Raw genomic sequence first — 13613 nt, forward strand, 5'->3', positions numbered from 1 at the left:
TATTGGAGTAATTGAAGTGGGAAATTGCAAGAGAGATTCTTTGACCTGTCTGCTTATGAATTTGTATCTACCCGGATCTCTGACGAGGCATGAATATGCTGAAACATGTAAGATCCTATTGATACCAATTCATATACAGAGGGTTTCACGAATTGTGGTCTTGCGCCATATATTTGGTTTTTAATTGAATCAAAGTGTAGGCGAAGCTTTTGCCGAAATCATTCATTCTCTCACATTTCATACAGCACAAAAGATAGAAACCGACTTTAACGAGTCGTGTTTCGTTTATGGCCATCACAGTAGTTGGTACTTTTGTAGCTGTCAACTTGAAGTGGAAAATTGTAAGAGACATTCTTTAACCTGTCTGCTTATGAATATGTGTCTACCCGGGTCTCTGACAAGGCTTAGTCATGTCGAAACATGTAAGATCCTATTGATACCGATTCACATACGGGAGTATATACTCATTTCGCTTCACTGTCGAAATGCTCTAGTAGACCATCCTTGATGATGGCATTTTTAATTTTTATATGAAAAATATTGCAAAAAAAATACAAAACAACTAGTAGACCAGGAAGGATCTGTTTTTAGGTGGATGTGAGAGGTGGCATTCGGATTTTTGCGGATAAAGTTAGGTGATAACTTCGTTAATAATAATTGACTTGCTCCTTCTCAAATATGCCCGGAACATTAATAAAAAAAAATTAAATATTTAAAAATTTCAGAAAATTTCGTTTTTTTCTACTTTCTTTGCAACTTTAAAACGATTCATTTTGGAACAAAGTCGTATAGGAATAAAACAAAGATAATTAAATTTTCTATCAGATACGATTGGTTAAAAATGTCTTAATTTAACACCCTTGCTGAAAAATACCAATAAATATAAAATAAAGGGGCAAAACAAGTCTGTCCTTATTCAATGTTTTTCCATCACTTAGGTTACACTTGGAACCTTCCTAATTCGCTTAGAAAATTTTTGTAATGTGCTAAAACCGTCCACCAAATTTCATTAAAAATGACTAACTAGATTTTGCATAATAATTTTGCAATCTAAACTTTTTTTAAAAAATTAAAATTTTTTAAAATCTTGCACAACCAAAACTAGAACATACAAAGATTTGTCAATTTTTTTACATATAAAGAAGCACTCCACCTATCTAATGCACTTAACAGAATTGAAATCGAATTATTTAAGCAGCCTCAACAATGTTTTAAAGTTATAAACAATTTTTTGGCTTATAAACAAATTAGTGCTGTGTCCAGGAGGGGATGCTACGGGTTCCTTTATTTAGATGGACTTACCCAAGTTTTTTTTATGTATTTTGACCCGTAGAACACGAATTTTTTGGGTAACAGTTGATCCGGACGTCGATAAGATTGTTATAAACAAAGAACTTGAGGAATTACATAACATCGATTTTTTGCAAAATAAAACATTTTTGAAGATATTCTTCTTTAGCGGCGAATCGATTGAGGGTAAAATTTGATTGATCCCCGCGCATGCGCACACCGACAGTATGGTATTAGTTGTTATACGGGCTCTGATTGGGTGTTGAAATTTTGAAGTGATCTGTCAATATTTGTTCAATATGGAGGCTATCGGTAAACAAAAATATTGTATAATATTAGTTTTTATTGATGTGTGGACAGAAATAAAATCAAATTTATAATTATAGTGACTTTTTAAATAGTTTTGAAAAGCCGCAGGTACGTAATTCTAAATGTTTCAGTTGGAAATACCTAATAGTTTCAATACCTATCTATTTGGAAAATGTAAACAAAATAATGTAGTTACCTATTAGTAGGCAATGCTTTAATTTACATAATCGGATTACGAACAAACTTTCTACAAATCTTCATCTCATATATCGTTTTCTTACTCTATATTTTGTTGTATTTTATTTCGACAAAAATCAAACTAATAATTTTATTAAATTCATATAAATTTACGGTGTAAACGTTTAGTTTGTGTATATTCCCACATGACGTATACGAGAGTTTGGTGCAGTTTGAAATGGCGTCAACTTTCGTACGGCGTGGTAGACGTGAAGTGGGTTCAAGCCCCAAGCAAGTTTTTTGACTTTTTTTTTTATTTTTTTTTTATAGATTTTATGATTGTAAGTATATTATTATATAATTTTTGAAGATATTCTTCTTTTTTGAAAGTGGTAGATAAGAAAGTTAGTTTGATTTTTAAATAAAATAAGTACAAATAACCTTTTAAGTATATTTACTTCGTTTAAATTACCTATTATATAATAGAAGAATATCTTCTTACGTGCGTACAAAGTATGTACACACACATTCTTTTTTTGTATTTCTTGCGTAATTCTAAGCAAAAAATGTTCTTGCAAGTTTTTTCGTAGGATGCATAGATTGCATTAGTGGAACATTCAAAAAATCGAAAAATTGCAATTTTTGAACGAGAATAACTTTTGATTAAAAAATAAAATAGCAATTCTGCTGACAGCATTTGAAAGTCAAATTATACCGGTTTTAATTATTTGCATTGCTAAAAATTAATTTTTTTATTATTAAACAAAGCTATTTGTTTATAAGCCAAAAAATTGTTTATAATTTTAAAACATTGCCGAGGCCCCTTAAATAATCCGATTTTAATTCTGTAAAGTGTATTAGATAGGTAGCGAGCACCTCTTTATGTGTAAAAAAATTAGCCAACTTTTAATTTGTCTACTTTTTGTTCAGAAAGATTTTAAAAAATTTGAACTTTTTTAAAAACATTTACATACATTGCAAATTTATTATGCAAAATCTATTGGGTCGATTTTAATGAAATTTGGTAGACCATTTAAGTAGGTAAGTTATAAGAATTTTCTAAGCGAATTACTAAGGTTTTAATTGCCACCAAAGTGGTTAAGAAACATTGAATAACGACAGGCATATTTTGTCCCCTTATTTTGTATTTATTGCTATATTGCAGAAAAGGTAATACCTTAAGACATTTTTGACCAGTCGTATATCATACAAAATTCAATTATCTTTATTTTATTTCTCTACGACTTTGTTCCAAAACGAACCGTTTTAAAGTTATAAGCAAAGAAAGCAGAAAAAAATCGATGTTTTTCAAAATTGTAAATATTTTAATTTTTTTATTAATGTTCCGGGCATATTTGAGAAGGAGCATAAGTCAATTATTATTACTGAAGGTGTCACCTAACTTTATCTGCAAAAATCCGAATGCCACACCTCTCACATCCAAAAATACACGTTTTTTTACAGATTAGTACTGGTCTATGGGTATTGTTATTGACAAAGAAAACAAATTTTAATTTTAAGAATTACATTATTTCTTTACTGATATTTTTTCTTGTAGCTCGACGGCGACCAAGCAGAAGGAGACGATGAAGAACCTGATTTCTATGCAGAGGCACCGCTTCCTGGATAAACCAACACCAATAATGATAAATCAAATGTCGAGGTCAAAAAACTATTGTAATTTAATACTTACTATATGAGTACTTACTTTTTCTTGATAGTGGATCTAATGTCAAAAGGTAACTTATTTATACTTATAAGCTATAAAATTGTAATATGCATCCTTGCATAGCGTAATAATATTTTTATGAGTTTTATTCAAGGTGGAGTAGCAACACAAAACACTAATTTGTCTGATAGAAAAATTATTGTCATATACAGTTAAAATAAAACAATAAAAGAGTGGTTTCTGAAGAGATTATACATGAATGATATTTAAATTTTTTAATAGAACTAATAATTTTTATTGTTTGAGATTTCTTATGGTCGATTATTTATCTTCATTAAGTATACAGTGTGTTCACGGATAGGGTGCCCATGAGGAAAAACTTTCTTATTTTCAATTTTAGCGAAAAATATCATTCTTGATAAAAAGTTTTGCTTGTTCTAAAACCCCATAAAACGAAATAAAATTCAAGTTTTTCAAAACCTACTTAATTTTGTAGCCAATTTTACGTAAATTCGTATAAATTTTTGCACTAAGTTCGAAATCGTAATAATCTAGTGGTGTTAAGGTACAATGTAGCTTAGTAACTGTCAACTCCGATAAATAATTTACGAATTGTCATTTTTTTCTTCATAAATTTTAAATTTTTGTTTAAAATAATGACAGATAAATTCTTTGTTGAACGCTTAACATTACCGAAACAAATGACAATTGACAAATTATTTATCGGAGTTGACAGTTACTATTATGAAGCTACATTGTAGCTTAGCAACACTAGATATTTTTACGATTTCGAATTTAGTGCAAAAATTTATAGGGATAAAGTACATAAAATTGGCTACAAAATTAAGCAGGTTTTGAAAATCCTAAATTTTATTTCGCTTTATGAGGTTTCAAGACAAGCAAAACTTTTCATCAAGAATGATGTTTTTCGCTAAAATTAAAAATAAAAAAGTTTTTCCTCTTGGGCACCCCATCCGTGGACACACTGTATAATTTACTACTTTAACAGTGCAATATAACTGTAAGTATCTACTCGTATGAAACTTGACAATAAAAAAATACATACATATGTAAATAGTTTTAGTAAGAATATTGTAAGTGTATAGTTTGAACCGTTATTTAGATTAATTTTTTATTTATATTCAAAATTTTCTTTTTCCTGTTTTCTCTTTCTTATCCGGTACTTCTAAGGGCCCTCACAACTATAGATATAATAAAACAAAGGAGAAAATATGCATTTTTGATATATTTGTAGAGGAGATTATAAACAATTCGATTCATAAAAACAGGAATCTAAAACCAATGCGAGGAAATAGAAGATCTGAGTAGATTCCGTGCTAGCAGATCTTCTATTTCCGTGCAGAAATTTATCGACTCATTATTTATCGTTGACTTAGAGAAGGCCTATAATACAGTACCCTTAAAAATATTGTTTGAAATGTTGACGAAGGGAAGTCTAAGTAATATACCAACGCTATAGCGAACATGTACACAAATGCAATAAATACCATTAAAATGAAGAATAAAATTTCATACGCATTTCCTGTCATAAAAGGCTTGAGGCAAGGGTGTTATTTATCTCCAAAATTATTCAAAATCTATATTCAGGAAGCATTAAACAATTGGAGGAGGAAATGCAGGGATGGGAATAAAAATTGGGAACAAGTACACAATAAATCTTTTCTTCGCAGACGATCAAGTGATTATGTCAAACAAACGATGAGGAAGATATAGTGTGCAGAACGCTTCACCAGTTGTTAAATGGACCTGGTGAATATTTCTTGTCCTTCACACAAGACGAGAACCAGCTTCTGTAGTGGTTGATAATGTAGACTCTGATAATCTTTGTCGAGTCGAAGCAAGGTGTAAATCGGTGTTGATATGATTAATAAACGTGTGGGGTAATTATTTTATTATTTAACACAATCACTATAGTGATGGTGTTAAATATGATGTGATAACTATATGGCTATATGCCTATCATCAGTGGCATATAAAGTCTACACCGGGATAATAGAAAGGAAGCTCAGGAAAGAACTGGAAGGAAAACTAGAAGAAGAACAAGCGGCTTTTAGGAAGGAAAGAGGAACAACAGATAATATATACATACTGAGAAATATAATTGAAAGGAAAAACGAAATAGGAGAAGACTTATATATTACGTTTATAGATATTAAAGCTGCTTTTGATTCTATAAATAGAGAAGTAATATGGTCAGTAATGGAATATCTGCAAATCCCGCAAAAGATAATAAGCGTGGTAAAAAGTACATATAGAAACGTACTTGCTAAAGTACAAATAAACGGAAACAAATCGCCAATAATAAACCAGAGGAGAGGAATAAAACAAGGGGACAGTCTCAGCCCAGTTTTGTTTATATTAGTAATGGATAGAGTAATGAAGAGCGCTAAAAGAAGGTCAAGGCAATTACAGTCAACAATAGGGTACATCAATTTAGTACCAGTGAGAATGGAGGGATTACTATATGTAGATGATTTAGTAATAATAGCAGACAATAAAGAGAAAATGCAAAAATTAATCGATATCTGGGTGGAGGAAATAAAAAATTTGAAAATGGAGGTAATTGTAAAGAAAACGAAGAGCATGATAGTAACCTAAAAGAAAAGGGAAGAAATAAACCAAACGATATTTAGGTGCAAAAACGAAATAATAGAAACAGTCTCGACGTTTGAATACCTTGGAGTAATAATATCAGAGAATGGAAAGATAGATCAAGAAATCTCATACGTAGCGAAAAAAGCAAATAAGATCTACTATGCACTAAATAAAACAATATTTGGAAAGAAAGAAATAGATAAAGAAATAAAACTGAAGGTATACAACGCAATCTCTGTACCAACTTTAATAATATGCAAGTGAGACATGGGTAAACAATGCAAAAATAGACAGTACAATAAACGCAGCGGAGATGAAGCAGCTAAGAAAAATAGCAGGAAAAACGAAATTGGACAGAATAAGAAATGAATATATTAGACAAAGACTGAAACAGGAATCGATAATAACCAAGATACAAAAAAGAAAATTAAAATGGTATGGACACATTAACAGAATGGACCAGGGAAGACTACCAAAGCAGGTGATGGCATCAAAAAGATCTGGTAAAAGAAGGAAAGGGAGGCCAAGGAAGAGATGGATCGATCAGATTATAGACATTGGACAGGAAAAAGGGAAAACACATCAACAAATGAAAGAGTTAGCAAAGGACCGCAAGAAATGGAAGATATGGATAGAGGATGAATAAAACCTCCGACGCCCCTGAGGGGCATAAGGAGTTTCGAGAAAGAAGAAGAACACAATCATTATTTACAATCACTGTACAATATAATTATTACTGGGTTTACTACAAAACAATACATACCATTGCTGTAGAATTGAGAGTAAAGTGAACCGCGATTATGCGAGTCAAGCGTGAGAGTAATGAAGAGTGAGATAAATAATTCGCATGAATATCCGTGTAATGGTAATAAGAAAATGCGAGCCGCGAGAATACGTTCTGAGTTGAGCTAAAAACGCGACCGATTAGCTCGGAGGTTGGCTAATAACTCACTGAGAAACTAAAACCGACTAAAAGTATAAGAATTCTTCTTTCTTTCGACTTTTGCAACAAAAAGGGAAATCAATTTATCAAACTCATATGCGTATCTAATTTAAGTTTTAGAGTAAACAAAAACTCCTAATGCGGTTCGGTACCACAAAAGGTCTTTATTAATTTTGGGAAACATAAATGCAACAGCGAAACAGCTTGATTTTCCAATTCCAACTATAACGGTCCACACACATGGTGAAGTTAGGATATAAAACTGTTTTGAATTGGGCTTAAACTGTGAAAAATAAGATATATCTTTAGAATCGAATGTTTTTATAGCGCAACACTTCTTGTATCAAAGACTCAAAAAGGGGGCCAACGGAAATGAGATATTTTCTCGGATTTAGTTAGTTGGAATCTACAAAATGGGAAGATGTGTTCATTTTGAAATAGTCAAAGATGCGATAAATTGTATGTTGAGATTGTATAAGCAGATATTATAGTAATAGATACGTTAGAGAGTTTTCTAACATATATGGATAACCGAAGAATACGAAAATTGATGACTCACTATCTTCTATCTTAGAGTCAAGGACAAAGAAAGAGACTCACAACTCTCGATAACAGATATAAAATAATGCAAAGAATTTAAATTTAAATATCTAGCGACAGTGATAGCGAAGGAAGGAATATCGAAACGGAACATTCAGCAGAAAATACAGTAGGGCAAAAATGTGGTACAAACACTAAAATCATTATTTTGGTCTCCTAAAAGTAGTTTACTAACAAAAGTGAGAATCTACAAGTCGGTTGTAGAACCAATTTTAACCTACGGATCTAAATGTTAGCCAATGACAATGAAAGAGAAGAAAAAACTGGAAGTCGTAAAATGGACTAATTATTAAGAAGTGCGTATCAGATATCCAGATTTGATCACATCCCAAATGAAGAAATAAGAAGAACAGGAAGGATTTACAATGCAGTAGATAAAATAGAACCCAAACAACTCTTGTAGTACGAGCAAGTAGTGACATGTAACTTAAACTATGTTCCAAGGAATAGAAGAAGGTGAGGAAGACCATCAGTAGAATGGAGAAAAGAATTCAAAGGAATAATGAGAGATATATCCATACATGTGGAGAGATGGAGATCGAAATGCGAAAAGAATATTTTTTTTGTAAAAGAGGAAGCGGTATTCCATAGCGAAGTAAGCCTGAACTAAAGGATACCGATTTTCACAAGATACCGAATATCCAAAAACGGTGGCAAATCATGTATAGTAAGCTCACAATAAAACACTGAAAACTTTTGTTTTCTATTCTTCCACAACATTTATTATTTACAACTATGTGACTACAGCTGTTTCGGCAGAGTGCCTTTCTCAAGTGATATAATTTACAATGTGTTTGCCTTTTTAAGTGTCTAACTGAAGAGGTTGAGGAGTGGAGAGCTGTTTGTCTCGAGTTGGTCATTCAGAATTATATCTGTATTTTTCAGTTTATTAATTTCCATAGATTCTAAAAAAGATAGCTTAAGGCCTTTATTTTGGATATGCAGAATTTGAAACTCTTCATTGAAAGAATGATTATGATCTAGAAGGTGAAGTGCGTATGTAGAAGTGTTTGTTTTTCTACTGTTGAACAAAAGAAAACAAAAGTTTTCAGTGTTTTATTGTGAGATAAAATGAACTTCCATCAAGTAACGGTCGAATCCATCAATGTATAGTAAATAAAAAATATCTTTAATAAAAACTGTAAAGTTTCCTTTATTTGTATCGAAATAATATATTATGCAACGAGCATTTAATGATGGTCATTATGAAGCGAGTATGAGGGATACGTTTCGTATAGAGTACGAGCTTCATAATGATAATTAAATGCAAGTTGTATACACTATTTTTTCTATGATCATTCACAACAACAAAATATATTCAAATTTATTAATAGGGCTTTTCATCGATTGTCATTTGTTTCGAGCTTCTGTCATGTGTCACATAATATTAATATATCTACGTCATACGTCTTTGGTTTGTATCATTGGTACATACCAATAACGTACGACGTAGATAAATTAATATTATGTGACACGTGACAGAAGCTCGAAACAAATGACTGTGAATGAAAAGCCCTATTTTGTAACGCAAACAAATTAAGTAGTTTGTCAGTTTGACAGTTTGTTTACATATTGAGAAATGTCAAAGCGTATGTATTTGACTCGCCATTTGTCACTGCGCGTGTGCCACCTTCATCGCGAATGCCATATCGCGATTCTATTGGTTAAAAATAAGTATGTTAATGAAAATCTGTATCATAATGAAGTTTATTATGATACAGGTAGTGACATCATAATTGATATATTATAGTATGAGAATAGAAAAACAAATATAAAAAGACTTTAGTTTATTGTTTATTTTTGGGACAATCTGTATATGACAAAGATAATTTTAAAATGTACATCTGATAGGCTACACTCGAAAATAATATTGGTATAATTCATATTGATGGAACAAACTGTATAAGACAAAAATCATTTTAAAATGTACCTCTAATAGACTACACCCCAGAAATGAAATTAGTTGAAAATTGCCTCATAATGTTGGCATAATCTTCCGATTATCCCCTGACTACGAACATGAACTATACAATGCACTGGAATGAGTGTTACCCCCTTCCCCCTTATTAACGTATTTATTTTTAGCACAAAAGCAAAACGCTCGGGTCGATTTTTAAAATGATCATAGTATATTATACCATCAATGTTTTGCACTTTACACGATCCCTCTTCAGGTGACAGTAATATATCTTTGATTTTTTAAATGGAATAAATAGTACACCATGTAACACCTCATTTAAAAACTTTTGAAACACTAATTGCAAAAATGTATAATACTTTAATACTTTTTAAGAGCGTAGGCGCAAAATTTCAGTTCAATGCTTTTTAAATGCATTTATTTTTTTCGAATCCTGAGAAAACTAATAAGTATTTTTGAAAAATTTAAACGCAAAACGGAAGATTACATTAATACCGAGGGCCCAAAGTGAGAAAATCGAGTATGATTTTTAATTTCAAATATATCATTTAAAAGAATATTTTTGTTTATTTCATTTAAAAAGCATTGGACTGAAATTTTGCGCCTACGCTCTTAAAAAGTATTAAGGTATTATACATTTTTGTAATCAGTATTTCAAGAGCTTCAAAATGAGGTGTCACATGATGTACTTTCCCATTAAAAATAAATCACAGTTATGACTGTCACCTGACGAGGGTTCGCGTAAAATTCGAAACATTGATGCTATAATATACTATGATTATTTAAAAAAATCGACCTGTCCGAGCGTTTTGCTTATGTGCTAAAAATTAATAAGTTAATAGAAGGGGGGGTAACACTTATTTCAACGCACTGTATATAGGTATATATGTTATGGTAAAAGTAGATAATCTAGTAATTGTACACAATTACCGGTAATTGTATACAATTATCAGAGTCGACGGTAAATGTAGGAAATATTCTTTAAAAACCCTTCCCAGAGGATCTTGGTAAAAGTAAGAAATTCAAATTATAACGATTGACACGCAAGCGGATTGCCGCAATACATAACTGTAGAAATCATAAAGATCTATTTGGATCCATGTGAAACTTGCCAGAAAAAATCTAAAGTTCCCAAAAAAGGTTTAGATGTGAAAACTTATACTGTCAAAAAGAAATGTAAGAAATGAATAGTAGATGTCAAATAGATTTTATAGATATCTATGATCTATGCAAGCACAAGCAGATAATTAATTCAAGTTCATTTTTGTCTACAAAGATCACTTAACAAAATTTGTACAACTACGGCCGTTGAAAACTAAACATGCAGAAGAAGTTGCGTTAGTTCTTCTTGACATATTTTGTGCCTTTACCTAATTATAGAAGAACTGTGCTCCATGTGAAAAGATTTAAAGATAGTGCACGGTAAACCAAGACACAGTCAGTCACAAGGATCTGTTGCGAATAAAGATATTGAAAATATACTAAGTTTCTAGTTGGAAAGCAATCAAACAAAAACAAGTTGTCAGAGGGTCTTCGATCTGTACAATTCACCAAGAATCGAGCTTACCCTTATGGCATCAAGTGCAGTCGGCATGAAGTTTGTGGTTCCTGCTAAAATTAGTTTCAAGACTTCATCACTGCTAGAAGATCCTTTAGAAAATATTTCGACTGAAGAAGATTTGGAAATAGAAGAACAAGTAGAAGAAATTCAGTCAGGTCCTGATTTTGAAGAACGTGAAGAAGCAGAAGTGGATGAACCAGAGGAAATTTCTAATAAAATTTCAGAGAGGCGAGATTCTGCTGCAATTAAATGGACACGTGGCAAAGGAAGACCTTGAATAGCAAGAGAAGAAAATGCTTAAAACATCAAAAACTTTTGGCTGTTTTTATGAGTATTTAAAATGAATTATATGAATTGGGTATTGGGTATTAATAAAAAAAGTAACAACTAAAAAAGGATACCAAATGGGAGAAAAACAACTTAAAATAATCTGCTATGCAGATGATGCAATACCAATCTCTCAAAGTGAAGATGATTTACAACGTATGCTGCACGAATTTAATATAACCGCTAGAAAATTTAACATGTTAATTTCCCCAAAAAAGACTAAATGCATGGTTATAACAGCAGATCTAATAAGGTGTAAATACGAGCTGAAGAGTCAAATAATAGAACAAGTCATGGAGTTTAAATATCTAGGCATCACACTATGCAGCTACGGAAAGCTCGAAACAGAAGTGGAAGATCAGGTGAATAAAGCAAACAGAGCCGCAGGTTGCCTGAATGAAACAATATGGAGAAATAAAAACATCGGAAAAGAAGTGAAAGGCAGAATTTACAAAACAGTCATCAGACCAATAATGACATACGCGGCAGAAACACGACCTGATACAGAAAGGACAAAAATAATGCTAGAAACAGCAGAGATGAAAACATTGCGAAAAATCGATGGTAAGACGCTGTGGGATAGAGCTAGAAGTGCAGATATACGAAGGAGATGCAAGGTGGACAACATTAATAATTGGATGAAAAGCAGAAGAGTAGAATGGAACGACCACATAAGCTGAATGACATCAAATAGAACAGTCAGGACAGCGAGAGACGGTTCCCCAATAGGAAGACGATCAGTGGGAAGACCACGAAAAAGATGGAATGACAACTTACTGGAGGCACATTGAAAAACAAACAGAGTAATGTCTATATAAAAAGAAGAAGAAGGGTATTAAAGAAGGGCGACTGCTACAGTTGCATAGCAGAAATCAAGTTACCATCTGCAAAGAATCATTAATTTCTTTAGACATAGTTCCAAAACTAAACAGTTTTCATTGCGCGAGTATGTTAGAAAAACTGCAAAGTTGCTTAATTCCTAGTTTCATGAGAGTTTGCTGTCACAATAAATAGTAAGTAAGTAAAGTCGTACTATTAATTCAGGCAAAATAGCTCAATTCAGGTTAAACAAAATGTCTCTTGTTTTTAATTCAGTTCAATAAAAATCAAACTTCTTGAATAGCTTTTGGAATTTATTGTTTTTATTCATAATTTTACTTACTTTTACCACTGGTCCTTGGTAAGTGTATACAATTACCGGTAAAAGTAGATAATTGGAAATAATTTCCTACCTTTACCGTCGGCTCTGGTAATTGTATACGATTACCAATTATCTACTTTTACCGTAACATATAAATATATGATTATTTCTCAATACCTAATGTCGTGCTTACTTTAGAAATATACTGTGATTAAACAATGTGCCCCACTCTGACACAAATTTAATAATAAAGAAACATAATCGTTAGATTAAGATAAGTAAAAACTATGTTAATATAAGATATCGAAACGATCCTCTTAAGGCCTCAGAACCTATGGCAGAAAATACTGTAGGGTATAGACGTAAGATTTTAGACCTCGTAGAAAATATTGTAAGGGTTGGTTGTAGAATAAAGAATACTCAGAAAATAAATAGGTATTGTGGGTAGTCTAATATTGTAAATATTTCTAAATTTAGGCAACACATTTTACACCTTAATTCTATAAAACAAGAATGTATTGGAAGAAAAGTAAGCTCAGACCTAATAAGAAAGTATGCGTACAGTTAATACAAGTAGGACAAATACTTTTTCATGTCATATTTTGAATGTTAGTCAAGCCTTTGACAAGGTTTGGCATACAGGCCTGATTTTCAAAATCAAGAAATATATTCCCATCGCCTACCTGAAACTGTTAAAATCCTATCTCACTGAGAGAGAATTCCGAACAAGAGTGAATGAAAGTAATTCCAATAATTTTCTTATAAAATCTGGTGTCCTACAGGGCAGCGATCTTAGACCAATATTATACTTGCTATACACAGCAATACATGCCCTCCAATAATGAAACCATCACTGGGACGTTTGCAGATGAGGCTGTCATCCTTGCAGCCGTCAAAAATCCAATTATAGTATCTAACATTCTACAGGTACATCTGAATGAAATCGGGACGTGGTCAAACAAGTGGAGAATTAAAATGAATGAAACAAAATCAGTCCAAGTGACTTGTGTCTTAAGAAGAGACCAGTTTAATCCAGTTCCACTTAACAATATCTAAATTCCT

General features: G+C 31.9%; 1 protein-coding gene across 4 annotated transcripts in view; it reads left to right on the plus strand.

Annotated features, from left to right (window-relative positions):
• LOC114343583 (anion exchange protein 2) overlaps positions 1 to 10999 on the plus strand; it is a 732215-nt gene extending 721216 nt beyond the window's left edge. For all 4 annotated transcript variants that reach the window (XM_050650923.1, XM_050650925.1, XM_050650926.1 and 1 more), the window contains one exon: positions 3335 to 10999. In XM_050650923.1, the coding sequence (XP_050506880.1) occupies positions 3335 to 3406 (72 nt within the window). In that variant the 3' untranslated portion in view covers positions 3407 to 10999. The remainder of the gene's footprint in view (positions 1 to 3334) is intronic.
• The last annotated feature ends 2614 nt before the right edge of the window (positions 11000 to 13613 follow it).

The sequence above is a fragment of the Diabrotica virgifera genome, chromosome 5, assembly GCF_917563875.1.
Source record: "Diabrotica virgifera virgifera chromosome 5, PGI_DIABVI_V3a".
Lineage (NCBI taxonomy): Eukaryota > Metazoa > Arthropoda > Insecta > Coleoptera > Chrysomelidae > Diabrotica > Diabrotica virgifera.